Genomic DNA, 27,753 nt, shown 5'->3' on the forward strand with positions numbered 1-27,753 from the left:
CTGTTAAGCATTCCTCAGAGGAATGTCCAAGCTGAGAGACTAGCATCAAGGAAATGACCTCCCTCCATCCCTACTCTCCTGTACTGGAAAGGGCTAACTTGCAGGTTAGTGCTAAAGACCATCTTTTTTTTCTCTTTTTTTTTTTTTTTTGAGACAGGGTCTTGCTCCTCTATCACCCAGGCTGGAGTGCAGTGGCGCAATCATGGCTCACTGCAGCCTTGACCTCCCAGGTTCAAGCAATCCTCCCGCTTCAGCCTCCCGAGTAGCTGGGACTACAGGCATGCACCACCACGGTCAGTTTTTATTTTTTTTCAGTTGGAGTCTCGCTCCGTCACCAGGCTGGAGTGCAGTGACACGATCTCGGCTCACTGCAACCTCCGCCTCCTGGGTTCAAGAGATTCTCCTGCCTCAGCCTCCCGAGTAGCTGGGACTATAGGCATGTGCCACCACACTCAGCTAATTTTTGTATTTTTAGTAGAGACGGGGTTTCACCATGTTGGCCAGGATGGCCTTGATCTCTTGACCTCATGATCCGCTGCCTCAGCCTCCCAAAGTGCTGGGATTACAGGCATGAGCCACCACTCCTGGCCCAAGATGACTTCTTTTATCTTTAAAATCTAATCATTTCACTAGGATCTGACACTTCTGAGTCAACTTTCCCAAGCACACAGAGTGTCCTTACAGTATTTGTATTCAGGGTGGTTTGTATTGTGGGGGAAGAAAATTTTATTACCAGTTTAAACATTAATTCTGTTCCATTGTTTTTTCTTCAACATAAAATTTAATGTAGTTGATAAAACCTAAATATAAGACCTGAAACTGTAAAACTCCTAGAAGAAAACTTAGGGAAAAAGCGTCACGACATTGAATTTGGCAATGATTTCTTGGATATGACACCAAAAACTGACAATGAAAGCAAAAGCAGGTGAATGAGATCATATCAAACTTAACTTCTGCACAGTAAAGGAAACAAGAGTGAAAAGGTAACCTACAGAATGGGAGAAAATATTTGCAAACCATGTATCTAATAAGAGGTTAATATCCAGAGTATATAAAGAACTCCTATACTCAACAAAAAATGAAATAACCTGATTAAAAAAGGGGCTAATAACATGAAGAGACTTCTCTAAAGAAGGCATGCAAATGGCCAATAAGCAGAGAGATGCTCCACATCACTAGTCATCACAGAAATGCAAATCAAAACCACAATGAAGTATCACTTATCCCAGTTAGAATGGTTATTATCAAAAAGACCTGAAAGATAGTAAATGAGGAAACTACCAAAAAAAGAAAAAAAAGCATAATGAGTTGGTGAGGATGTAGAGGAACTGGAACTCTCATGCACTGATGGTAGGAATGAAAATGGTGCAGCTGCTATGGAAAACAGTACGAGTGTTCCACAAAAAATTAAAAATAGAACTACCATATGATCCAGCAGTCCCACTTCTGGGTATATATCCAAAGGGATTGAAATGAGGATCCTGAAGAGATATCTGCACTCCCATGTTCATTGCAGCATTGCCTGCAATAGCCAAGAAATGGAAGCAGCCTAAATGTCCATCGAAGGTAAAGAAAGAAAATGTGGTATATCCATACGATGGAATATTATTCAGCCTTAAAACGGAAGGAAATTCTGACACATGCCACAACATGGAGGAAGCCTGAGGACATTATGCTAAGTGAAATAGGCCAGGTATAAAACAAAAAATGCTGTACGGCTTCTCTTATGTGAGGTATCTAAAGAAAAACTCTTACAATGTAGAATGGTGGTTACAAAGGGTTGGGGATGGACAGAGGCAGGGGGAAGGGAGTTGATGGGTATTGAGTGTGGTTTTACAAGATGAAAAAGTTCTGCAGATCTTTTGACCAACAATGTGCAGAGTTAACATCCCTGTTTTGGACGCTTAAAAACGGTTAAGATGGGCCGGGCGCAGTGGCTCACGCCTGCAATCCCAGCACTTTGGGAGGCCGAGGCAGGTGGATCATGAGGTCAGGAGATCAAGACCATCCTGGCTAACACAGTGAAACCCCATCTCTACTAAAAATACAAAAAATTAGCCGGGCTTGGTGGCACGGACCTGTAGTCCCAGCTACTTGGGAGGCTGAGGCAGGAGAACTGCTTGAACCCGAGAGGCGGAGGTTGCAGTGAGCTGAGATTGCGCCACTGCACTCCAGCCTGGGCGACAGAGTGAGGCTCTGTCTCAAAAAAAAAAAAAAATGGTTAAGATGGTAAAGTTTGTCATGTTGTTTTTACCATCACCACCACAAAACTCAATATAGCCAAATTTTCTTCTTCAACTACAGTTTAATTTCCTTTGCCTCTTTTCCTTATCTATTACTTTCTTATTTCATTTCTTTTCAATGGAATATCTTCCCCCTGTGCATTTTCTATTTAGGTTTGTGATAACCTTTCCTTTTTCCTTTGTCTAGGGTCAGCTGTAGTCTTCCACTCTCTCCATCACCACTGCCCCTTCCCTTCCGGTCTGCAGTTTCTAAGCCCTTGAGAGCTGGAGATCCAGGTGATGACCCTTGGTAAACTGTATGAGCAAACAGGTTCTAAGGTGGCCTCATCAGAGGGGTGGGCTAGAGGCTCCATTAAGATTTAAAGGTACAAATTCGGTGACAATATTAGCTCAGGGGCCTTCTGGCATCAACAATTGGTTGTCTTTGAGTTAAAATTCTCACCAAGCAATCTCTGTAAAAGTGAGGGGATATCTGTCCATTTAAGACAGAGCTAGGAAGGTACAGGGAATGGGAGGTTATGAAAAAACTGAACAGGCTATAGGATAAACCTCCTCCAGTCTATTTCTTTCTTCCAAAAAGTCTGAAAAAGTTAAGAAGCCAACAAACTCAGAAGGACAGAAATAAAACATTTGTAGGCCTCGTATGGTGGAAAAGTTTCCAGCAGAGAAAGTATGAACAAAGTTGGGCCACTGGCTCTGGCACCAAGCAAGTCCCTGGCTTGCAGAGTGACCTCACATGCTGGTAACTTTCTGGGCTTTTCTCCTTATCTGTAAGGGGAAAAAATAGGAGGAGGGAAATATTTCTGGTTCCTGTGGCAACTGCTTTTATTGAATAAACATTACCTTTTATGAAAAATGTATCTTTTTAGAGACAAGGTCTTCCTATGTTGCCCAGGCTGGAGTGCAGTGGTTATTCACAGGTGCGATCACAGCACATGATAGCCTCGATCTCCTGAGCTCCAGCGATCCTCCTGCCTTAGCCTCCCACATAGCTGGGCCTTAACAGGCATGTGCCACTGTGCCTGGCAATAAACGTTACCTTTTTATATGCATGAAAGACCTCCCCTCGCTGGGCATTCATGCAATTTTTGAATACATCCAGAAGAATAAAGTATCTACACGGACAAGATAAATTTTAAAGAATTTTTTTTAAAACAAAAAAGACTAAAATGTGGTCAGAAATCAGTCTTGTGCATTTTGTACATTTGTGTCCTCCACTCTGTCTTCATTTACTGCTACATGAAGCTGATGCCACAGCTGGCCACAGCTGAACAAAGACATCAGAAGGCCAGTTAGTCTCTTCACCACAGAAGCCCCCAAGTGAACCGAATTCTGAAGGGCAGGTCTCAGTGTCCCTTAACTTTGTTCTCCCCAGGAGAAATCCATTTTGCTGCCAAATGTGACCAGCAGACTTGGGCAGGTACATCTAGCACAATCACAGTCCTGTCACGCTGCCAACGTGGCCCAAGGCATGGCGTGCAGGGCAGTCTCTCTGGAGGGCCTCTGCTACGCCTGCTCACCAGCACCACCTCCACCAGCAGCGGAGCCCTTGCTGGATGCCTGGGCATCTGAGGAGCGGGAGGCCTGCTTCGGCAGGCGGATGGGGACATAGATGTTGGAAGCACAGTGCTCCTTGAGGTACTCTCCTCCCTTTTCTTCATACTCTTTCTTGGTGATCCAAACTTCATTATCATCTAGGTGGCTCAAGGCCCAGTCACGAGCACCGTACCAGGCATCCAGCACAGGGTTCGCAGCAAGTTGAACCTGAAACACAAAGAAGATTCACCAGGACACCTCCACCAGGGCTCCAGGCGTGAATGTTCACCTGGCTCAGCTACAGCCCCCAATATTTTATACCCAGAAATATACACATAGGTGGGCCCAGTGCACTCCAAGACAGTTCGGGACTACTTCCACACCCTGTAAACAAAGCTGAACTGGAATGCCCACTCTCCAGAACAGACGGCTGTCAGACATTTTGCTAACATAAGACCTGACACTCGGGGTCAGAGAGGGTCCAGTGGCTCAGCCTCCTGCTGCACGATGCTGTCAACCACAAGCTGTCAGGGAGAGGTGAAGTGGAGGCTGGCCCGTGACCTGGGGAAAAGGCCTTCCTGGCCCTGCTCTTCACTCTGAGCAGAGCGGAACAGGGGCCGCTGCAAGGCAGCTCTAGCCAGGGTAGCAAAAGAGCCTCAGGAGAAATGGCAGCAGAGAGGGGTGACCTGGGCGTTCTCTGTGAGGCTGCCAGCACTTAGTTTCCCCTGCTTCTCATCGGAGCTGGGCTGGGGTTCAGCAACTCTGAGAAGGCCCTCGGCTAGGCTGATCTGATCATTATGGTAACACTGCAGCTCCCATCGGGCCTCCTGTGTTCTGGAGTTACCCGCCTCACTTCCTACCTCCCTCTCACCTCCCCACTCCACCAATCCCATGAGTTCCAGGCTGGAATGGTGATTTCAGAACATTCAGGAGTGAAGGGCAGAGGCCATAACGGTGGAATCAGCATGCACAAATGGAGATGGGAAAGTGCAGGCTCAGGAGTCCAGCTGCTGGGCTTGCCACGTGGGCAAGGGGCCTGTGAATGAGGACCTCGTCAGTAGGATAACCAGAGGCCCCACCCCTGGCTTCAGAGGATTTAAGTGCATGAGTGTAAGGCACATGGTAGATGCTGCCTGGTACAGAGTATTCAATAAAGCATAGCTGTCATCATTACTAATAAAAAATGCAGCAAGACATATGGTTAACAGACTATACTGCCATAAAAAGGATGCTCTGGAAATGTACCTATTGATATAAAAAAATTGTCACAATAATTTGAAAGTGAAAAAAATACAGGTTACAAAATAAGCTATCAACGATCTCTTTTTGGTTAAAACCATACATGAGATGAAAACGACTGGAAAGTATACAAAGAACATTGCTCGCAGAGGTTGAAACTAGTTTTCTTGGTTTTCATTTTGGTTTAAATTGTCTGATATTTTTGTAATATTTAAAAATGTTTTACTGTTTAAGAAAAAACAGGACCTTAAAGTTGTAAATTTGCACATCTTGGGGTTCTCTTCCTTCTAATGATCACAGAGGGCCTTAGGTGGTTGGTATGTTTGAGCTACTGCTGAATACATAATCTAAAATTGGAACATCAGGGCCTAGTGACAGTGTGACACACTCATTACATTAGCAATGTGAAAGGGGGCAGAAACAGGAGGGGAGGGGGGAGCTGAGGCTAGGCCAGGTGAGACCATAACAGCAAAAGCAGGGCTGGGAAAAGATCTGGCTGGTAGCAGCATTCCTACAACCAATGCTTACAGAGTAATTCATGGGAGACTTTGGAAATTACCAAGAAATAGATCTTGAAAATCCTCTATGATTTTTTTCTCTACTACTTCATCCTAAGTTGCCGCTGCCAGTGTGACCCAGCCCCATGCTCATGCCCCTTACTGTCACCCCTTGGCTTCAGCACTGCTGCTCTCTCCTGCTCCCCACTCCTCTTCCTCCACCTCCTTCTTAGACTTATGGGTGTCCTACAGCCCTTAAATGCTAGTGTTCTTTAGGGGTTCATCCTTAACATCACCTACCCTCTCAAAGAGTGCCCAGAGCACATTTATGCTTGTGGCAGGTGGGAGGGTGTGAAACTACCCTCTTGCTTTCCCCCTTACCCACCGAGCACTCATCCAGCTAGCTGTGGCCACCTTTCCATGTGTCCACTAGAAACTCAACCCACTCTGGAAATGGAACGTACTATCCCCTCCCTTAAGCCTGTCCTCCCTCCCACGGCTCCTCATTCAGTGAATCTCTTATTCAGCAAACTAGTTGCTCCACCTAGAACTTAGGAGTTATCTTAGGTCCCACTTCCCTCCCCAGATCCAACTTACTATCAAGCTCAGACAATTTGACTGCCTTAGCCTCTTTCACATCAACTCCCTCTCTTCCTCTCCCTCTGCCACTGCTTTCGTATTTCCTGCAGAGCTACCAAGTGACACTGTGCCAAGGGCTTGGGACACATTTCACAAGACAGTGGCTGTCTCATCCCTTACGAGAGGTGGATCTCGTAAGGACCATAGGGAAAGACAGGGAAGGCTTCCTGGAGGAAGTGATTTCCAGGAAACCAGCCACTAAGAGAGCTGGATGAGCTAGAAAGAGTATTCTATGCAAAGAGAGCCAGCATGTCCAAAGGCCCTGAGGCAGGAAAACTCTGGAAAACTAATAGTGGTTAGCTGTGGCTGACATGCAGGGTGGAAGGGGGAATGATGAGAGAACCCTGGACAGTTCTCAAGGTCAGAACACAAGAGACCCTGCAAATCCTGGCGAGTGGAGTGAGGACTTCCTCCTAGAGGCTGGAAAGCTGCCTCCTAACTGGTCTGCTTCCAATATTTCTCTTAATACTTTATTTTGCACATCAGTGTCAAATATATATTACTAAATGTAAATCAGATCACATTCCCTGCTTAGACTCCTTCATGGTTCCTCACTATGGCCTAAAGATAAGAGTTGTGCAGAAAAGAGTTAACAGGACGGCCCTACTGTTACCTTAGAAGGACACACTTACAAGGGTGGGGCCTTGGTAGGCATCTGGGAACTCGGATTTTGGGAGAGTTCCTACCACCACCTGATAAGAGTGGCTCAATAAGCCCATTCACACAATTAATGTGGTTTATGCCAAACACGTGCTTCCCTTCTGTGAGCCTGGAATTTGGGTATGCTCCAAGCAGGGGGTGCCTATGTGATCAGCCCCCAAATAAAAACCCCAGGCACTGCGTCTCCTACAAGCTTCCCTGGTTGGCGACACTGAATGTGCTCTTACAAGGCACTGCTGGGGAAATCATGTCCTGTGTGACTCCACAGGGAGAGGCCTCGGACGCTTACACCTGGTTGCTCCCAGATTTCACCCCGGGCACCTTGTCCCTCTGCTGAGTTGCCATAGTAAGTCACAGCTGTAAGTACGATTACATGCTGAATCCTGTGAATCCTCACAGAGAATCATCCTGCCTGGAATGGTCTTAGGGACCCTCAACACAACAGCTCATGTCTGAGAGTTTATTACATGCAGGCCCATTGTCGGGCGCTTGACGTGCACCAGTACACTGAATCCCAGCAACAGGTACCAATTACCCACTTCCTACCACTGAGACAGCCAAAGCTTAGCACAATTCAGTAATGTGCTAAGTGATGATGGAGTCAGCACCAAAGCCCACAGACGCCCCACTAAATGTACACTACATCATGCAGCAGAGCAGACCAAGGCCAAGCTTCTTAGCAGGATGCACAGGCTCTGCACAGTGTGGGCTTTGCTGACCTCTCTACCTCACCCACCTCCTCTCCTCTTTATCAGCCATGTGCTCCAGCAACACTCAGCCACTTCTCACTCCCTCAACAAGCTTCTGGCCCCTGTACCCTTGCTCATGCTAGTCCTTCTGTCTGGAATGCTCTCTCCAATGTATCCCATGCCCCACACTGTCTACAGGGGCCGGGACTGGGTAGAATGACTTATTCTTGATGTACACTCTTTCACACTCTTAGAATTCTACGCATGTCTTCATCTTCCAATTTAAAGAAACCACAAAACAGTATATAAAACATGATTCCCATTTTGCTTTAAAAATTAAACATGGACTTAAGACCAGAAGAAAAGCCACAAAAATGTTAACAGTGGATATTTCTGCATGATTATTACTTTTGCAATCATAAAACAGATAATGCTATTTTTAAAATAATTGACTACTCGAACAATCAGTACCTGAAAAGAAGACTGGAAGGGTCTCATCTCCAACAGTTCCTTCTCCATTCTGGCTTTCATGCCAGGATACATTGTGTTCCCACCAGTGAGGAAAACGTTCTGAACCAGCATTTCCTGAACGTCCTTTGGGTACCTAGGAAAGAAACAACTCCTAATATAGTCCCTTAACTCAAATATCAGAACGAAATGCGGATGCAGAGATGTAAGCTCTCGGTACAAAACAGAAAAACATCTACACAAAAAGCTAAAAAATCAAAACTTTCGTTTTTCATTTGTGTCTACAGAATGCCAGCCCAATGTTTCCAAATAGCCAGACAAAACCATAATCTGAATGGTCAACTTATTTCCTTAACATGATTAGAATTTTTATACTTTTATAATACATTAAAAAAATAAACTTGAGGATAAATTTACATACATTTTGATAAAGTCTAACTAATTTATACATTCCAGTAACCATCACTACAATCAAGACACAAAACATTTCCATTATCCCCAAAAGCCATGCCTCCCTTTTGAGGGCCCATCTATCGACCTGTGCTTTCTTTTTATCTTTTTTAGTAACAGCTTTATCTAAGACATATTTGATCACTTTCCAACCACTGTCAAGACAAAGCTCAAAGCCACTCAAACAAAGTAGCAGCAGCAGCTTTTTCTTCCTTGCTAGGTACAAGTTTCCTTGCCGTTATAACCAACAGCAGCCAGAGTCCTACAAAATTCTATTCTCTACTTGCCCAACTTGAATTATCAAACTCACACTGCAAGAAAATGCCCGCATAAATGGGTAAAACACCTGGATTCTTATGGAAATGTAACTCTTAAATAAGTAAAATGCCTGCAAGGAGGGGAAAAAAATTTTATTAGCTCTGCAATATTTTTAGGGTGATTTAAAATCACTAGTCTTTAATAATGTGAAGGTTTACATGGAAACCAGTGTACACGTTATCGGATTGTTCAAACTTAAAAGACATTCTTAAAGCTACTCAGTCAACCCAGCATTTACAGGTTCAGAAAACAACTACAGAGCCCCAGTTAGGTGCCAGGCCTGGTGGTAAGAGATTAAGGGAATACTATCTAAGCACAGCAAGTCAATGAAAAGAAGAGAGTGAGACGCATTTTCAAGTGCCTGACCATCAAATCTACCATTCAATGCAAAATCCAAGGAAATGGTTCAGGAAAATAGAAGGAAAAGCAGATTCACTGTCTCACCTGTCCAGAATGTACTGAAGAGTCTCTGCAATCCCAGCCTGTTCTTCTCCTATGAGAGATGGCTGGAAAATAATCTCTGGAGCTCGAATTCTTTCTGTCCCAACAAACAGCTGATGATATGCTGCCAAGTTAAACACGGGCTTTAAAAACCCAAGGTTTAAAAGATATTTTTAGGCCAAATGACAAACATTCCAGTTGCTAATTTCCTCAAACTGCATTTCTTATCCCAATAGTTTCTGTCCCTTGTTAATGCCAATATAGCTTCTCCCAACTCTCTTGACCTGCTAATTCAATTTCCTACCTTCTTCCAACCTGTGTATTATAAACATGTACATGTTTCCATCATGAAATGGTCCTCGAGTTGCAGGGAGAGGCTTTGTGGAGAGCAGCAGCAAAAGGCCCAGTCTAGAGGACAAGTCTCCTGTTCGGTGCCTTGCTTAGTGCCCCATCCCTGCACAGCAAGGAAGCTCTCTGCCAGGTGGGTCTCAGACTCAGGACAGTTTATCTGGTTGGCATTGTAATGACAGAAACATAGACTCCAAAGAGGATTATGTGTACTGGCATTGGCTTAAATGTAAATGAAACCATTACAAGCCAGTATTCAGATCTCAAGTTCCCAATTACTTTCCCAAATGTTTCTGCCGGGTGGACTGTTTCTCACAGATTCACAGACGTTGGTGCTGGAACCAATCGATCAATCACTGGGGGAAAAAAATCCCTGATTTCAGATGTTTTAAGTATTGGTACCCAATTTCCTAAAAAACGTAAGTTTTAAGTCCTAAAGAAACACACTAGCCCAGCCACTTAGGTCAACACCTTCAAAGAATAAGCATGTTCTGGGCTGTAGGAGTCAAACCTGGACAGTGGTGACCGGCTTCTCCACTCCAGGTGTTTCCTCTGAAAACAAGGGATCAAAATCATTCATGCTTTCCACATCTTCCAAAGACGGCTCCAGCTGCTCCAGATCAGGGGTCTAAGAGAAGAAGCAAAATGAAACAGAACCTGTACCTTCAGCAGGCCTCAGTTCTATCATTTTAGTGCCACAAAAAAGAACTGGGATCTTGCCCAATGTTCTAAAACCTTACATAAAAACTATGAAAATTTTTCTAAGCTATTTTTAAAAAAGCACACATGAACACGAAGACTAAAAAGCCAGGAACGGGCTTTGCTTTGATCTCCTACCTTTCCTACTTTATACAAGCCTCACCAACCCCCGCCTTCTCCAAAGCCTTCTGATGGTGCCAGCTCATGGCTGGGCCCCGTGGAAGACTTGCTGCTTGCATGAGTCACACCACCACACACGCAACTCTAAGAGAAGGGTGTGACAGCTGCTATCCTACAAGGCAGCTAGACTACCAGAAAAGTTAAAGCAATCTTTTAATAATTAATAAATACATCTGCTGGCCAGGGAGCGGTGGCTCACGCCTGTAATCCCTCTGCACTTTGGGAGGCAGAGGCAAGTGGGCTGCTTGAGCCCAGGAGTTTGAGACCAGCACGGGCAACACGGTGAAACCTCGTCTCTACAAAAAATACAAACATTAGCTGGGTGTGGTGGTGAGCACCTATAGCCCCGGCTACTTGGGAAGCTGAGGTGGGAGGATCACTTGAGCCTGGGAGGTTGAGGCTACAGCGAGCCATGATCATGCCACTATAATCCAGCCTGGGTGAAAGAGCAAGACTCTGCCTCAGAAATATAAATAAATGTATGTGCCAACACTAATGAGCTCAACAATCAGTCCCTTAATAGCAGGTCCCGTTGGGCTGGGAATGGGACTAGAGGCCCTAAGGTAACAGAGCGCTTCCTATTTGTGGAGTCCTGCGGAACAAGTTCTCCTCTATGACCACAATGAACCTGGATGGGGTCTAGACATGCTGGCACCATTTCCAAAAGAGAAGTTAGGGCACTTTTAATTTTAAACTGTACAAAATAAGTTGGGGATGGTGGTGGTTCTGAAAGACATCTTTAGCCATCTGTCATTGGACTCAATGGAGAGAAGTTCCGGGTAGAAATATTTAGTTGCATCCCAAGGAAGAATGCTGTAACAATGACAGCTGCTGCAGAATGGACTGTCTTATGAGGTAGTGTCTTGGGAGGGTTCAAGCAGAGTGTAACCAAAGCCAAGTATGCTTGAGAGGAGACTGCGCCATTGAGTATGCATTTTGAGTCTCTCCTTACTCTCGGAATTTATGAAGTATGTAAATTACCAACATAATTCAGAGGACTTAAATATACTTCTCTAGAACCTACACATATATACTGCAAATGTAAACTGGCATTAAAATAAGGCAATACCCCTCAATACCCCACACACATTCACACACCAAAAGTCATGTGGCAAATATGGCATGCAAGATGGGTGACAATGTACTCTAAATTCTGTTCAGTACAGATGATTCTACAATATTTGAGGGGAATTTTCCAGGCTTGAGAATAAACCCTGGAAAGGAAAGCAAATGTTTCTTCATGTGAGACTTGTGCACAGCATGAGGGAGGGGGCTGGTTTATAGAGGTAATCTGAGGAGGAAAGATGGGTTGGGTGACACGAATCTAAAGAACCTTGCTCTCAGGGAAGGAAGCAAAAGCTGTCCCTGCCAATACTGAATCAGACACAGAGGGAAGGGACACCTGCTATCTGCACAATCCTCACTGCAGACAATATTGTATTTGATGGGTGAGGATGCTATGGCTCAGAGAGGTGAAGTAACTTGCCCAAGGTCACATCACACTAGTAGGCAGTGGACACGTGGGAAGAGGCAGAACTGCTCAGTTCTGAAGTCTTTGTTTTGCCTTAAGCTGGAGTTCTATAAATCATGAGGCTGAGGATAAGACAATTGGGGCTTTAGGAACATGGAAACGATTTAGCCTAAGGTCAGAGTAGGTAATACAAGAGATGAATGAAAGATTTCACATGCAGCAGCAAGACCAGCTGAGGCAATGACAGGCTCCTCTGTCCCAGCAGGAACAGCAGAGAGGGAGTAAAGGAACATTCCCCTTGCCATCTGCAGTTTGTGATCTGGAAGACTCTCAGCTCCCCTCACGAGAAGGGAGCCCTACCACGGGAGTGTCTGTGCCTATTCTGGCTTGGCACCAAACCCAGCTCTTCAGGAATGACCCCAAAGGGGTTCCAGGAGAGGAATGGAAATTGATCATCAAAGTTCTTTTTCATTTGGTGGTTTGTCATCTGGGGGAACCAGGAACCAGGAGGCAGTGTGACATAACAGAAGGTGGTCAGGCTCTGGAGTCACACTGATCCAGCTCGGAATGGCAACCAAAGGTATATTAAAGGTCACAGTGGTAGAGCTGGAAACAGTACACTCTGAACCGCTTGTCCATCTATGTAAAAGTGGGACGTGAACTTAGGGCAGCGTTGGGTGAGAAATGAACAACGCTTCCCTTTTCCCTTTTAAACACACACTCAATTTGGTCCTTTAAATAATTCTGTTGTATTACTGGGTTGAAGACAAAGATGTCATCAGTGTCTTTAAAATAACTACAGACAAAACCTGTAACCTGTGATTCCCCAAGTAACAGGTGAAAGCAAGCACTGAACTCCACTGGAGTCCTTCCTCTCTACACCCCACATTTTTACCCTATTCTTCATCTTCATCCTAACCTCCACCCTGGCCTCCCTCAATCCAAGTGATGACCTTCCCTGTGGATTCACACGCCCTTCTCTACCCAGCCTGGAATCCAATCACTTTTGCCATCATCCCTCCACCAACTCTATCTGCTTCTGTTACACCCAACCAGTAAGCCTGCAGTCTAAAGGATGCCTCCCAGTACTCCTTCCACTTGGGCTCTGGAGCAGATAATATTTTTAAAAGAAGGTCACAACAGTGACTTCTATCCCACACACTTTTCTGTAATGTGACCTTGACACTCCCCATACAGAGGTGGAGGGTCTTTGTTCCCTCCCGTTGAGTCTCAGTGGGGGACAATGAGGACTACAACCAACAAAGTATGGTGCAAATGATGTCATGTGACTTCTGAGGTAAGGTCCTGAAAGGTCACGCAGCTAATGCTTTTATCTTTTGAAACATTCACTCTCTGGCTGCTCTCTTGGGAAGCTCCCTCTTGGAAACCAGTGGCCGCACTGGGAGGAGCCCAAGGCACATATGGAAGAAGAGGCCATATGTAGGTGCCTGAGTCGAGACCCCCATGAACCCAGCCCTTGAGTCCTCCCAGCCCAGATACCAGACAGGTAAGTGAAAAACCCTCCAGCTGATTCCAGTCCCCAACTATTTAATTCTTCCCAGCAGTGGCTCCAGGCAACTTGAAGCAGAGATCCCTGCTGTAGACTCTCTCAATTCCTCACCCACCAAATCCATGTGCACAATAAAATGGTGGTTGTTTTATGCTGCCAAGTTTGGAATGGTTTTTGTAGCAATAGAAAAGTTAAATATGCTCCAGGGGGGCAGGAGTGCAGAAAGTCCCAGGAGCTATTTAGGCAATCCTGTGGCTACTTCTCAGCTTCCTTCTGCCTGCCCTTTCCCAACACCCTTCTCCACAGACTCTCAACCCTGGGAATCTTAAAAGATTATCTTAGTTGCCTCAAAAAATGAACTTCCCTCTTTATTCTTCATTCTACTTCCTTATCTATTTTCATGTCCTTGAGCGCTTGTTTGGAGGTTCTAGCAGGGGAGCGCAATTACTCATATACTCTTGACGGAAGACCGGTCCTCCTCTATTGGGGATGGTCGTCCTCTTCGACCAAGCATGCAGCTCCGGGAGAAACACACACGAAGTGGTGAGGACAGAAAGAGACACCCGCTTAGCCAGCCAGATCAGCCGAATCAACCCTGGCAATCAATGGGGTGACAGATATCGCCGCCAGAGCACCCTCACGTCCTATTTTCTTATCCTTTCAAGCCTTCCTTGTTTCAAAAAATAATTCTCATCCTAGGTTAAGCTGACCATTCAAGCTCTTAACTCTCCCATCAACCCTTCTGGCTTCCTTTATCTCTGACTGCTCTTGCTCAATCTTCGTCCTGGCTTTTCTTCTGTCACCTGACTCTCAAGTGGTGGCATTCTCCAGGAATTTTTCCTTTCTTCCTCCCCATTTGATTCTGTCCTCCCATGGCTCCACCTGATGTCCTGCAGAGTCCTGAAGAGCTCCACCTGATGTCCTACAGCGATTTTAAAGATAAGGAGCTCAGGGCCAGGCACGGTGACTCATGCCTGTAATCCCTGCACTTTGAAAGGCAAGGTGGGAGGCTTACTTGAGGCCAGAAGTTCGAGAACAGCCTGGGCAACACAGCGAGACCCATCTCTACAAAAAATTAAAAAGCAAAAAGTTAGCTGGGCATGGTAGTGCGCTCCTGTAGTCCTAGCTACTAGGGAGGCTGAGGTGGGAGGATCAATTGAGCCCAGGAGTTTGAAGTTACAGTGAGCCATCATCACACCATGTACTCCAGCCTGTGCAACAGAATAAGATCCAATCTCTTAAAAAAAAGAAAAAAAAAAAAAAAAAAAGGTGCTCAAAACGAAGCCAATTATAGTCAAAGGCACTACCATCTACCCACTGCCTTTCAATACAGCCTAAGGGTTACAAGAGTGGAATCTGGAATTGAACTGCCTGTGTTTGAATTTGACCAGCACTACTTCTAGCTATGCGACCTCACTCCAAATCTTTCCCTGTTTGTAAAAGGGGGATAATGATAGTACCTACCCATTGAGTTGTGAACACGAACCAGGAGGACACCTATGTAGGTGCTCAGCAAGGGGTCGGCACATGCCACATGCTCTATCATCAACACTGCTACTCTTGTCACCTTGGCTTGTAAATGGCAGTGAGATCTTGGGATCCTACATCTGATCCTACATCTGTTTTGTTTTCCCACCTGCAGCCTCACCCCTCCCTTCAACCCATCATCCTAACTGCCACCAGTTAGTTTCCCAAAACAAAATCTCATCATCTCATTCCCTTGCTCAACATCCCTGGAAGGCTCCGAATGTCTGAAGGATAATATGCAGGCTCATAAGCCTGATGGGTAAAGAACTTAATAGTCATCTCCACTTCATCACCCACCACAGCCTTTCTTGTTCACTCTATATACCTGCATGTGTGGTTCTTTCCACCTAAAATGTCCTTCCCTCCTCCTTTTGCTACCTACTGAAATCAAATAATCTTCCTTTTTTTTTTTTTTTTTTTTAGACAGGGTCTCGTTCTGTTGCCCAGGTTGGAACGCAGTGGCACAACCATGGCTCACTGCAGCCTCAAACTCCCAAGCTCAAGTGATCCTCCCACCTCAGCCTCTCAAGCAGCTGAGACTACAGATGCACGCCCAGCTAATTAAAAAAAATTTTTTTTTAGAGATGGGGTCTATGTGACTCAGGAATTGGTCTCAAACCCCTGGGCACAAGTGATCTTCCCTCCTCAGCCTCTCAGTGTTGGGATTACAGATGTGAGTCACTGTGCCCGGCCCAAATAATCTTTCAAGGCCCAGCTGAAACATCCAGTCCTTTCTCAAAAAACCAAATGTGTATTCCCACACACATTTACCACCATACCTGCTACACTTCATTACAGTCAGCTAAGCACGGTGCTATAGCCCTCGTTTTTTGTTTTTGAGGTACCCAGGAAGGCAGGCATTGTATCTTAATCACCTCTGCATCCCTGGTATACTGCGCCTGTCACTGAGTGGTGGGCCCCTGGGATACACCCTCAAATTCCCCTGGAATAGAGATGATTGTAAAGCTTTGGGTTTCAAGAGGTTTCTTCAGCTGCCAAAAAAAAAATATCAACATTCACCTCCACCTAGCTTCATTCCAAAGCATACTATCTTAAGATAACTTCTTAGCTTCACAAAAATTATAAAAAGGACATTTACTTATCCCAATTCATATGAGTCGCAGAGAGGAACAAAGCTGATAATTTCAACACAGAGAACAGGCATCCAACAGAGAATAGTTTTCTCTGCCACGGCTGGCTTCTCTCTCGCTAGAGTTTGCCAGGGTCTCCACATGTCTTATGTGGCGTTCAGAAACACTAATATGACTGTTCTTTTGGAACTGCATGGAATGACAGTTTGCCAAGGCATACCACAGAAGATGCAGCATGGTTCCCTAAAACAGCCTTGAGCAGCATAAGAAGAAGCACAGGCCAACCCTGATCTTGGCTAGTAAAGCCAGAGAACTTTCTATATTTGGCCCAATGCGTTTTCCAACAAATGATGATGCTCAAAACCTGTGTTCTCCCCCCTCCTACCCTCTTACGCTGTGCTTGTAGCTATGAAAAGCAAGCATCTTCTGGTTTAAATACTTCGTTAGAACGCAACAAAGCCTGCTCCTTCACAACATCCTCACAGAAATAACTGCAGAATAGCAAGGTCAGAATAGATTGGTCTATAAGAAAAAATAGATTTTCGAGACCACTATTAGTTAAATCCAGCTGTATTAATTCAGTTCAGCCATTACTGCTTAAGTGGAATTTCAATATGAATTTTGGTTCACATATATTGATTCAATTCATTCTAAATGAATTATATTATTGGAAAATCTACAAATACTTTTTGAAAGGTAGAACTGGCTAGCCGTTGTCACGGTCAAGTTTATCCCACATATGTGACTGTAATTGACTCTGATCATTAAGAATTACCCTAAAATGCTGAATGCTGACTAACCATTAACGCTTTGGCGACTGATCATCACTTTTTTTTTTTTTTTTTGAGACGGAGTCTTGCTCTGTTGCCCAGGCTGGAGTGCAATGGCACAATTTCAGCTCACTGCAACCTCCGCCTCCTGGGCTCAAGCAATTCTCCTGCCTCAGCCTCCCGAGTAGCTGGGATTACAGGCGCCTGCCCCCACGCCCGGCTAATTTTTCTATTTTCAGTAGAGACAGGGTTTCACCATGTTGGTCAGGCTGGTCTTGAATTCCTGACCTCCGGTGATCCGCCCACCTCGGCCTCCCAAAGTGCTGGGATTACAGGCATGAGCCACCGTGCCCGGCCCGACTGATCATCAAATTTATTGCATATAGAAAAATCTTTTGCAGTCCAGCATTTCAAAATCCCCTAAACCCAAGGAGATTTAAATGTGTGTGCCAGAGCATAAAATGAAGTAGGTACCTACTGAGTATCTGCCGAAAGAATGGGGGAATGGGTGATGAATCACAGCATGTAACAAATGCAGACAAATGAACAAAGAAAAGGAAAAACTAGTTTCCTCACTGCTGAAGAATCACATCTTCACAGCTGTTTGGTTTTTTTTTCCCTTTTTGAAATCTGAAATCCCTTATCTGCATGTGGCTGAGTGGCACTGCTCTGGTATAAAGAAAAGTATGTCCTGCTAACATGTTAAGCATGATAAAAACTAAATATGGATGAATACATAACAAAGACAATACGGTTCCAGATTTCAGTAAACAACAACTCAAATCTCAAATAAAGACCTGAAAAACCGAGAGAAGCAAAATGGAAAAGGCACACACTGATTCAACTGAGGCTGATCTGGGATGTTGTGTTGGAAGAAAATGGTAAAGGCTCCTTCTATGACAAGATCTTAGTGATACGGTAAGGTGTATCTAGTAAGCCTATCTCAGGATCTGCTCTATAAAGCATACACTCAGGTACTGTCCTCATATAATCGACAGCCTGGGAATGAGACGTAGAGAATGCAACGGTGAGCGGATAAACTATGAGCGAGCCTCCAGCTGGGAGCCCGTCACTGCAAAAGTAAGCTTCCTGTTGAGCCAAAGGCAACTCTGACATTACTGATAAGCACCATGCTACGCCCAGCATCAAATGGCACTGACTTGCAGTTTTCCAAAGTATCGTTTTTTTTCTGAAAGGATAAGTAATCAACAGCTTAATGAAAGTTGATTTAAAAAGAAAAAAAAAAAAAAACAAGAGGCTAGTCTGTTTTTATCCTGCCTAAAACATGTCTCAAGGCAATAAGTTCCTTTGTTTTGGAATTCTAGGGATGACAGATCCAGGAATAGTATGTACATTTACTAACTCTTTGTTCCAGTTCTAAAGGCAGGCGACTCAACCAGCGACTTCTGGACTGAGGAGTGACCTGCAGGCTGCCCCTTTGCCATACAGGAACTAAGATGCTGGGGCCTAAGCTCTTTTGGCTACTTCGACACTTATTAACAGCCAAGCATGGTGGCTCAAGCCTGTCATCCCAGTGCTTTGGGAGGCTGAGGTGGGAGGTTCACTTGAGGCCAGGAGTTCGAGACCAGCCTGGACAACCTGGTGAGACCCCATCTCTAAAAAAATTGTAAAAGTGACTTAGGCATGCTGGCGCTCACCTGTAGTCCTAGCTTCTTAGGAGGCTGAGGTGGGAGGATCCACTTAAGCCCAGGAGTCTGAGGTTACAATGAGCTATGAACATGTAACTGCATTCTAACTAGGCAACAAAGTGAGACCCCGTTTCAAACAAACAAAAATACTTATTTATTTATTTATTTATTTATTTATTTTTTGAGATGGAGTTTTGCTCGTTGCCCAGGCTGGAGTGCAATGGAGCGATCTCGGCTCACTGCAACCTCTGACTCCCGGGTTCAAGTGATTCTCCTGCCTCAGCCTCCCAAGTAGGTGGGATCACAGGCGTGTGCCACCACACTAGGCTAATTTTGTATTTTTAGTACAGACAGGGTTTCGCCGTGTGGGCCACACTGGTCTTGAACTCCTGACCTCAGGTCATCTGCCCGCCTGGGCCTTCCAAAGTGCTGGGATTACAAGCGTGAGCCAGCAGCACACCTGGCCTCAAAAACACTTATTAACAGTGCATGGGTGAGGAAACATAAGAATAAGAAAAAGAGAAAATCAAAGAGCTTATATAAGGGTCTTTAGCAACTAATAAAAGGCTGATCTTAAGGCAACCTTTACATGTATTATTGAGCATAACTACCAACAGCTGTAAAAAATTCATAAATCATGTATGAAGCATGATCCCTGTCCTTAGGGAACATCAAGATGGAAAGGAGGTAAGTGAACAATCAACCACAATATATTTAATAAAACACTAGAAGAAAATTAAAGGAAGTGTATGACTGCCAATGACTATCAGTGGAGCTGGTTTAGGTTCAAGACAGCACCACTTTGGTGTGTGAATGTTCTTCCTATGTTAAATGCACTTTCTGCGCTCAGGGATCCCAGGATCTACAGGGTGAAATCCCTTCTGACAGAATTTCAGTTGATACAAGGTCAGTGCCATCTCTGCCACCACCCACGTCCCCTCTGCTCTTTTCCTCCTGACTCTGGGCACAACCCCTTTGATGTCAGGCCTCTCAGGACACTCCTCTCCTCAAGAAGGGCTGCTCCTTCCAAGGCCCTCAGTTACCTCTGGCTTGCTGTCTACCACATCCACCTCTAGGTTGACTTCCGCTTGGAGGATTTTCTGCTTAGCCTGCTCCACTGCTAAACTGAGCTTCTGGATGTAGGACTGCAGCTCTTCTGGGGAGTCCATATTCAGCTCTATCAGAGCTTTGTGAAACTGATCCATCTGGCCATCCTCTAGAAGTTCCTGAAAACAGAGCAGTCACAAACAGGAAGCAAAGTAGCTTCAAAGCCAAACAGAGAAAACGACAGCTGGAGAGGGCTTCCAGAGCTCCCCTGGCCTACCCTGTCCAGAGCCACACCTCCAGCTCCCTCCAGTTTCACACAGCTGCCCACCTCTCTGTCTCTAGGCTAGCACTGCATCACAGTTCCAGCAACAACTGATTAGTAAAACTAATGATGGTGACAGATGTCTAAAAGTTTGTTACCCTTTTTTTTTTTTGGTTGGGGGGGTATGTGGAGGAAGGTGGGAAAGTTACTAAGAGGAGACATGAAAGGAGCCTTCTGGGATGCTGACAATGCTGTTTCTTAACCTGACAGCAGATACACGGGTGAGTTTCACTTTGAAAATCCATCAAGATGAAACATAAAGATTTGTGCACTTTGCATCATGTATGCTACACTTACAAAGTTTAAAAACATAAAGGAGTTTATAAGGTGAAAATAAACACTGGAGTCCACAGCTCTTTCAGAAACAGCTGCTTCTACACTGTATTCTATGCTGATGACGCCCCTGGACTCCTTCCTAACCCCAAAGATGACAAACAGTCAGAGCATCTTAAGGCCAATGGAAAAATATGCAAGAAAATCTTCTGAGACCATCTTGTTAACACGGAAGGGCACCCATCCCTGTGTCTGCTATTACCTGCACGTATAGCAGTCGGTCCAGACGCTCCTGATCCAGCTGCAGCTTCTCCTCCCGCCGCCGGGCATTGAGCTCCTGCAGCCGCCGCAATTGCTGCTGCCGCCTTTCTTGTTTCTCCTCAGAGGTCAGAGTGCTGCCCAGGAGCTTGCTGGAAAATGGGAGCTGCATCTTGTGGACATTATTCTCATAATAATCAGGACACCGCCATTTGTGTAATTCTTCAAAGAAACAATTTTGAAAGTTATGAAATGGAAACACTATTAACACAACAATTAAAGTCAATACCAGCCGGGTGCAGGGACTCACGCCTGTAATCCCAGCACTTTGGGGGGCCAAGGTGGGTGGATCACGAGGTCAGGAGATCGAGACCATCCTGGCTAACACGGTGAAACCCCATCTCTACTAAAAATACAAAAAAATTAGGCCGGGCGCGGTGGCTCACGCTTGTAATCCCAGCACTTTGGGAGGCCGAGGCGGGCGGATCACGAGGTCAGGAGATCGAGACCACGGTGAAACCCCGTCTCTACTAAAAATACAAAAAATTAGCCGGGCGTGGTGGCGGGCGCCTGTAGTCCCAGCTACTCGGAAAGGCTGAGGCAGGAGAATGGCGTGAACCCGGGAGGCGGAGCTTGCAGTGAGCCGAGATTGTGCCACTGCACTCCAGCCTGGGCGACAGAGCGAGGCTCCGTCTCAAAAAAAAAAAAAAAAAAAAAAAAAAAAAAAAAATTAGCCAGGTGTGGTGGCGGGCACCTGCAGTCCCAGCTACTCGGGAGGCTCGCTCTGTCACCTACGCTGGAGTGCAGTGGTGCGATCTCGGCTCACTGCAAGTTCTGCCTCCTGGGTTCACGCCGTTCTCCTGCCTCAGCCTCCTGAGTAGCTGGGACTACAGGCACCTGCAACCATGCCTGGCTAATTTTTTTGTATTTTTAGTAGAGACAGGGTTTCCCCATGTTAGCCAGGATGGTCTCGATCTCCTGACCTCGTGATCCGGTCGCCTCAGCCTCCCAAAGTGCTGGGATTACAGGTGTGAGCCACCGTGCCCGGCCGACTCCATATTTTTTTTTGTTGTTTTTTTTTAAAAAGTCAATACCAGCATTTCAGACATAGCTCAGATGGAGAAAATACACTCCATCCAATCGCTGAATCCACTCAATCAACTAAAAGCAGCTACCAAACCTGGACATAATGCCAGCAGGCCTGTTCTAAAAGAACTGCTAAGTAAGTTCTTCAGTGAGAAACAACACCAGAAGGAAGCTTGGAGCATCAGGAATGAAGGAAGAGCAACAGAAATGATAAAAATCTGGTTAAACATAACAGACTAATCTCCTTATGAGTTCTTTAAAACCTATTTGACAACTGAAAGTAAAAATCACAACACTGTCTGATGGGTTTCCAATGTATACAGATGAAATAAATAAGACAACTTTAAGACAAACCAGGCAAAATAAAGGAGTCTGTACAGTGCTAACATTTCCACATTCCCCTTGAAGTGGTAAATACAGAATCTAAGTAGACTATGAAAAGTTGTGTTTACTGTAATCTCTAAAGCAACCACTAAAAACTACAGTAAAAAGGTAGAGTAAAAAACACAACAGATAAAATACTTTAAAAAAACAACAAAAAAAAGCTCGAATAACCTAAAAGGAGGCAGGAGAGAGAAACAGAAGAACAATAAACAGAAGGAACAAAAACAAATAATAAAATGGTGAACCTAAATCCAAGCATGTGAATAATTAAACTAATTATAAATGGTTTAGCCTAACAATTAAATAGAGGCTGACTGAATAGATTTTTTAAAAAAATCATCCAACTACCAAGAAATTCACTTGAATATAATGATATAGGTAGATTAAAGGTAGAAGGACGGAAAGACATACCATGCAAGCACATGACCCAGCAATCTATTTACTCTGGAGAAATGAAAACAAGTTCACCCAAAAGCTTGTCTCTATCCCAAGCCCAGGCAATCTTTCCCTCACTTCTTCTCTATCACTATGGTTTTATCTTTTCAAAATGTCACGTAAATGGAATCAAATAGTATGTACCTTTTGAAACTTTTTTTTTTTTTACTCAATATCATGCCTTTGAGATTCATTCAAGTTGTTGACTATATCAGTAGTTTGTTCCTGTTTATTGTGGATAAAAACAGGATATGATTATAAAGAGAAATCATATGTAACCAACACCACAATCAGGATACAGAAGAGTTCATCATCCCAAAAAATTCCCTCATGCTTTCTCTTTATAATCATATCATAGAATTGTAAAAGAAAAAGTTAACTAAAAGAAAGAGTGAATACCAGAGCACCTGGAGAACAGAGAAGTGGGAGCACGGAGAGCTGTGTGCCTCGACCGTGTCTTCTGGCAAGCCTCTAACTCTCTGGACTGAGTGTTCTCATCAATTACTTATTTCCCTATCTGTCTCCCAACTTCTTTGTATTCCAGGAATAACAAATGTTTAATAAATGCTTTCTAAAGTTAATTAAAACACAGCTCTTCACACATGAAACGCATACTTAAAAATGGTTAAAATGGCAAATTTATGTTATATGGTTTTCACCACAATTAAAAAAAAAATGCAGTTTTTGTCCTTCAGGAGCTCATTATTGGTCAGCTAAGGTTAGTACCCTCAATGACAACAAGCAAATCCATTCTTGGAATAGAGCTGTATTCACAGTGGCATTGTCCGTAGTCCTTTGGTTTTATATGAACTATTTAATTCATGAGGAAGATATTTTCATCACATTCATGTGACAATAGTAACTAAAACTCATACTTTAATTTGAAGTAAAATACAACCAAAAGTCCAAGACAAGTTTGAAAAGAAAAAGAGGTGTTTCTGCAGCATAGATGTTATTATAATGGTATAATAAAACAATTTCAATTGTTTTCTAACTTAAGATACTTTTAGTCTGATATGTTCTGCTCACTCTTAAAAATATTTAATATCTGGAAAAAGCTGAAAGTTGTACAATTCCAAGTTCTGTATTACAAGCAAGTTATAAAAGCTACCATTTGTGAAGGGAACCTATACAACGTAAGTTATCAGTTTACTGAATAGTTTAAGAAAGGCAATACAAAAAGGGGAAGGAGGTGCTTAAAAAGTGAGCAAGCAAAGAATCATGCTGGCAATAATTTAAGGAATACAAGGTAGACAACACCTAAAAGCTGCAGGCAAACATTCTCTTGGATACCTTCCACATAATCCTCAGCAATGTAGCTGTGCTCATGCAGAATCTCCTCCATGCGGCTGAGGGTGATGGCTGCCAGGTGCCCAGGGTACTTCAGCTGGAGGAGACGCTGGAGGTAACCAGCTGCTTGGCTTCCTCCAAGATTGATGCGCTTGCAGTTTTTAGCATCTAATCTATAACCAAGCAGTAGAAAACAGCACTGAAATTTCTGGAGAAGAGAAATATGGAGCATCTTGGGAGAAACAAGATAATTTAAGGCAGATAAAGAAGAAACAGACCAGCAGGAGAAACACAAAACCTGACAGTTGGAAGGGACGTTAAAGTTCCCCTGGTATAATCTCTTATCTAGGCAGGCATTCCTAGTTCACCCATACAGTCACACAGCCACCTAACAGGTACACACTCCAGTCAGATCTTAATGAGTCTCATCATATATTTCTCAAACTGTAGTCCTGGGACCAAGTATCCCAGAATTAGCTGGGGGAAATGTTAAACATGCCAATTCCCAGGACACAGCTGCTCTAGGGTGGGGCCTGGGGATCTGCATTTTAATGAGCTCCCTCGGTGACTGAAGGCCAGAGTTTAAGAAGCCCTCCCTTAACACTCCACATCTACTGAAGCAAACACGTTAAGCAACCACATGCATCCTGGCTTACTGTAAAAGAACCAGAGTAATTTTATTTTCCTAATGTGAGAAAGTAAGTGGCAGAGCACTAGGAACTTACTGTAGGGAACTAAAATGTCACTGCTGTATCATACCTCACCAGCAGATGCCAGCATAGAACACGGTATGATTTACTCTGATAATTTCCCAGCCTTCAGGTAATTTTCTCTCAATATAAAATGTTACTTTTTATTTCTGCATATTCTGTTTACATGGAGAACTTCATACATCAGGAGCGTTTGGTAACACCTAAGAATTACTTTTATCTTCAAAAATTTTCACAGAAACTTCATGAGAAATTCAATGGTATTTGCCTTATATGTTCAGTCTGCTTTACAGTTTACAAAGTGCCATTACCTACCTTATCTCATTTCAGTCTCAGGGTAACCCTGGGAAATCAGTTTTTCCCAATTTTACATATCAGGAAATGAAGTGAGGAAGTTAAGTAGCAGAGTTGCAAACCCAGGCATTCAGCTGTAAAGCGTGGGTCTCTTTATGCCACGTGAGAAACCTTCTCAGGAGAACACAGTGGTGGCCTAGGCTCTTATCAGACAGTGAAAGCTCAACGATAAAGTGGGAACAGATTTTTAAATATGACATAAACTACCCTTGCCTTTTATTCAACTTGAAAATATTTAGTAAGGGTCCATTACGTGCCAGGTACTGTACCTGAAAGGTCTAAACAATAGTGATTAAATAACTTGAAACTGGCTGGGCGCGGTGGCTCACCCCTGTAATCCCAGCATGTTGGGAGGCCAAGGAGGGTGGATCACTTGAGGTCAGGAGTTTGAGACTAGCCTGACCAACATGGTGAAACCCTGTCTCTACTAAAAATACAAAAAAAATTAGCCGGGCATGGTGGCGGGTGCCTGTGGTCCCAGCTACTCGGGAGGCTGAGGCAGGAGAATCAATTGAACCCAGGAGGCGGAGGTTGCCCTGAGCCAAGATCCCACTGCACTCCAGCCTGGGCAACAGAGCAAGACTCTGTCAAAAAAATAAAATAAAATAAAATAAAAAACAAACTCCAGAACACAAAGATGGTCTCGATTAAATTTATTCAAAACATTTCTACTGAATGTCTACTACCTGCAGATACTATGTTAGCTATCTCCCCATATGTCAGAATTATAAAATTGTAGAATTATGGATGTGGAACTAAGAGATCATCCACCCCAACTCCCTCCAGAAGGTCACAAAGGACAGAAATATAGGCAAAGGGACTTACCCATAGTCACACAGTGAGGTAGTTCAAAGCTAAGCCCAAGGGCTCAGTTCACAGGCTAGTACTTGCTCTTTCTACTCTGCCTTTAAAGCACGCACTAAATAAATGTTTCCTGAATGCTTCTCAAAATAGCACTCAAATGTCACAAGTGCAACTCACCTCCCTTCTAAGATGGGTAAAACATGCGTACACTGGTATCCAGATGAAATGATGAGCCCACTGCACATCGAGTTCTTTGGCTTATTGTGGTAGAAGCTGAAGAGGCTGTCTATTCCATAGGCAACCTTGGGAATCCCGTAGCACTCAAAAAGAAGCTCAGACATCATTTGCCGTGAATACAGTGGGTTGCACACAGCTTCTGTCAAAACTATGGGATGATCAACACAGCCCTACTTTGAAAGGAAAGGGCAAATAGATGAGTGGTAATAGAATACTCTTTTTGAAGCATAAAAGAACCCAAAATCCATATTGCAGGACTGAATTTGCTTTTGGCTTCTTAATCAAAAACCTGATCAGAGGCGATTATAAAACTCTCATCTCATCTTTACTTGAAAATATGAAAGTAGAGTCAATTTAAGTTATTAAGTCAAGGTCCCATCCAAACTGTCAGCAAATCGTGTTGGCTCTATCTTCAAAGTATTTCCAGAATCCAACTGCATCTAATGACATTCCCTGCTACCTGCCTCATCTAAGCCACCATCATCCCTCACCTGAGTTATTCCAACAGCCTCCTAACTCGTCCCTGTTTCCACCCTATGACCCACGACAATTCATTCTCCATACAGCAGTAACAGTGATCCTTTTAAAACATAAATCAGGTCCTTCCTCAGCTCAACACCCTGCCATGGCTCCCCATTTCACTCAGTAAAAGCCTATAAGGTGTGTGATCTGCCTCTCCACTACCTCTCGGACATCCTCTTTCAGGTACTACTCTCCCCCTCACACAGGCAGCCTTGCAATTAGGATTAGGGCACACTCCTGCCTCAGGGCCTTTTCACTGGCTGTTCCCTCTGCCTGGACCTTTTTCCTTCAGATATTCACATGGCTTGCTACCTGAATCACCTCCTTCAAGTCCTTGCTCAAACATCACCTTCACGAGTCCTACCCTGACCATCTTCTTAAAAACATTTAACTCCCTCCTCTCCTATCGCGGCGTAGAATCTACTATACTTTAATTCTATGTTTACTGTCTGCCTTTTCATACTACAATACCTTTCCATAGTATTAATAGCTCCATAAGCACAGGAAGTTTTGTGTGTTCACACATGTACTCCAAATGCCTAAAAAGTGCCTGACACAGAGTAAGTGCTCAATACGTATTTGTTAATAAATGGGCTTCTTAACAAACGAGCATATATGCCCAACGGTATGCTCCAAGATAACAAGGAGCAGCATTTTATTCGCTGCTATACCCACAGCGCCTAGCATCTGGTCGACTAAAAGACAATCGGAGCTACTGAAGTGACTGTTACCTCTCCGAGAGCAGAGTGAGCGGAGACGAGACCGCACCCATCCCCTCAAACCCAGCCCAGCCCAGCCCAGCCCAGCCTACTCCGCCCTTCACCTGTGAGGAGACACCCAGGTGCTGGAAGCTGTAGTCCAGCAGCAACTCCTGAAGCTCCAGGTTGACCGGCACGTTGCGGTCGAAGGGCGAGCGCAGCATCCAGCGCAGTGGCTCCAGGCTGCCCAGGGCGTTCCCCACCTGCGGGCCCGACGCGCCCCGTGCCCCGCCACGACCGCGGGCGCACACCGCGCGGAACTGCAGGCGCGGCTCGGGACCTGGGTCCTGCCCGGGACACGCCCAGCCAGCGCGGACTTGGAACGACCCGTTGTCCAGCACCAGCGGTACCGGCAGTGGCCCGTGTGCCACCGGGCCGGCCTCCAGCACCGGGTCCGGTGCGGCACGGGCGTCGCGAAACGGGAACACGTTCGCCGCCATCTTGGAGCGCGCGCCCAGCCCCGCCCCTCGGCGCAGCGTCCGCCCAGACGCCGCGAAACCGCGCCCCCGACGTCACGCTGCGCGATTCAGGCCCTTAAGTACCTGCTTGCCCCCTCCCTTCTCGAAGCCCGACCAGCCTTTCCACTTGACTCGCCTCTGGTTGTCAAGGCTGCTTTCAGGATCGCTGAGACGTACCCATTCTGGCTGCGAAATTCTACGTTTCTTAGCCTCTCCCCCAGTAGCCTTTGAGTGACCACGCCCCTTCGCTCTAACCGGGACGCCCGGCTTGGAAGCCCCGCCTCAAAGCGTATCGCCGCCAGGCCCCGCCGCTTTCTGGCCGCCAGCTTCCGCACCGCGCTCGGTGGAGCCCCGCCTCTTTTCCTGGTCACGCCCCATCGCCGGGCGCGC

At 45.0% G+C, this 27,753-nt stretch overlaps 1 protein-coding gene across 1 annotated transcript; it reads right to left on the reverse strand.

Moving 5' to 3' along the window:
* Positions 1-3,372: 3,372 nt before the first annotated feature.
* ACTR5 (actin related protein 5) lies at positions 3,373-27,753 on the reverse strand. Its single transcript, XM_055266624.2, has 9 exons — positions 26,971-27,753; positions 25,566-25,795; positions 23,524-23,693; positions 20,330-20,547; positions 19,469-19,651; positions 10,040-10,156; positions 9,184-9,323; positions 7,975-8,107; positions 3,373-4,007 (listed from the first exon to the last, which is right to left on the reverse strand). The coding sequence occupies exons 1-9, from the start codon at positions 27,343-27,345 to the stop codon at positions 3,750-3,752; spliced, it is 1,824 nt and encodes a 607-aa protein (XP_055122599.1). The 5' UTR covers positions 27,346-27,753; the 3' UTR covers positions 3,373-3,749.

This window comes from Symphalangus syndactylus, chromosome 24, assembly GCF_028878055.3.
Source record: "Symphalangus syndactylus isolate Jambi chromosome 24, NHGRI_mSymSyn1-v2.1_pri, whole genome shotgun sequence".
Classification (NCBI taxonomy): domain Eukaryota; kingdom Metazoa; phylum Chordata; class Mammalia; order Primates; family Hylobatidae; genus Symphalangus; species Symphalangus syndactylus.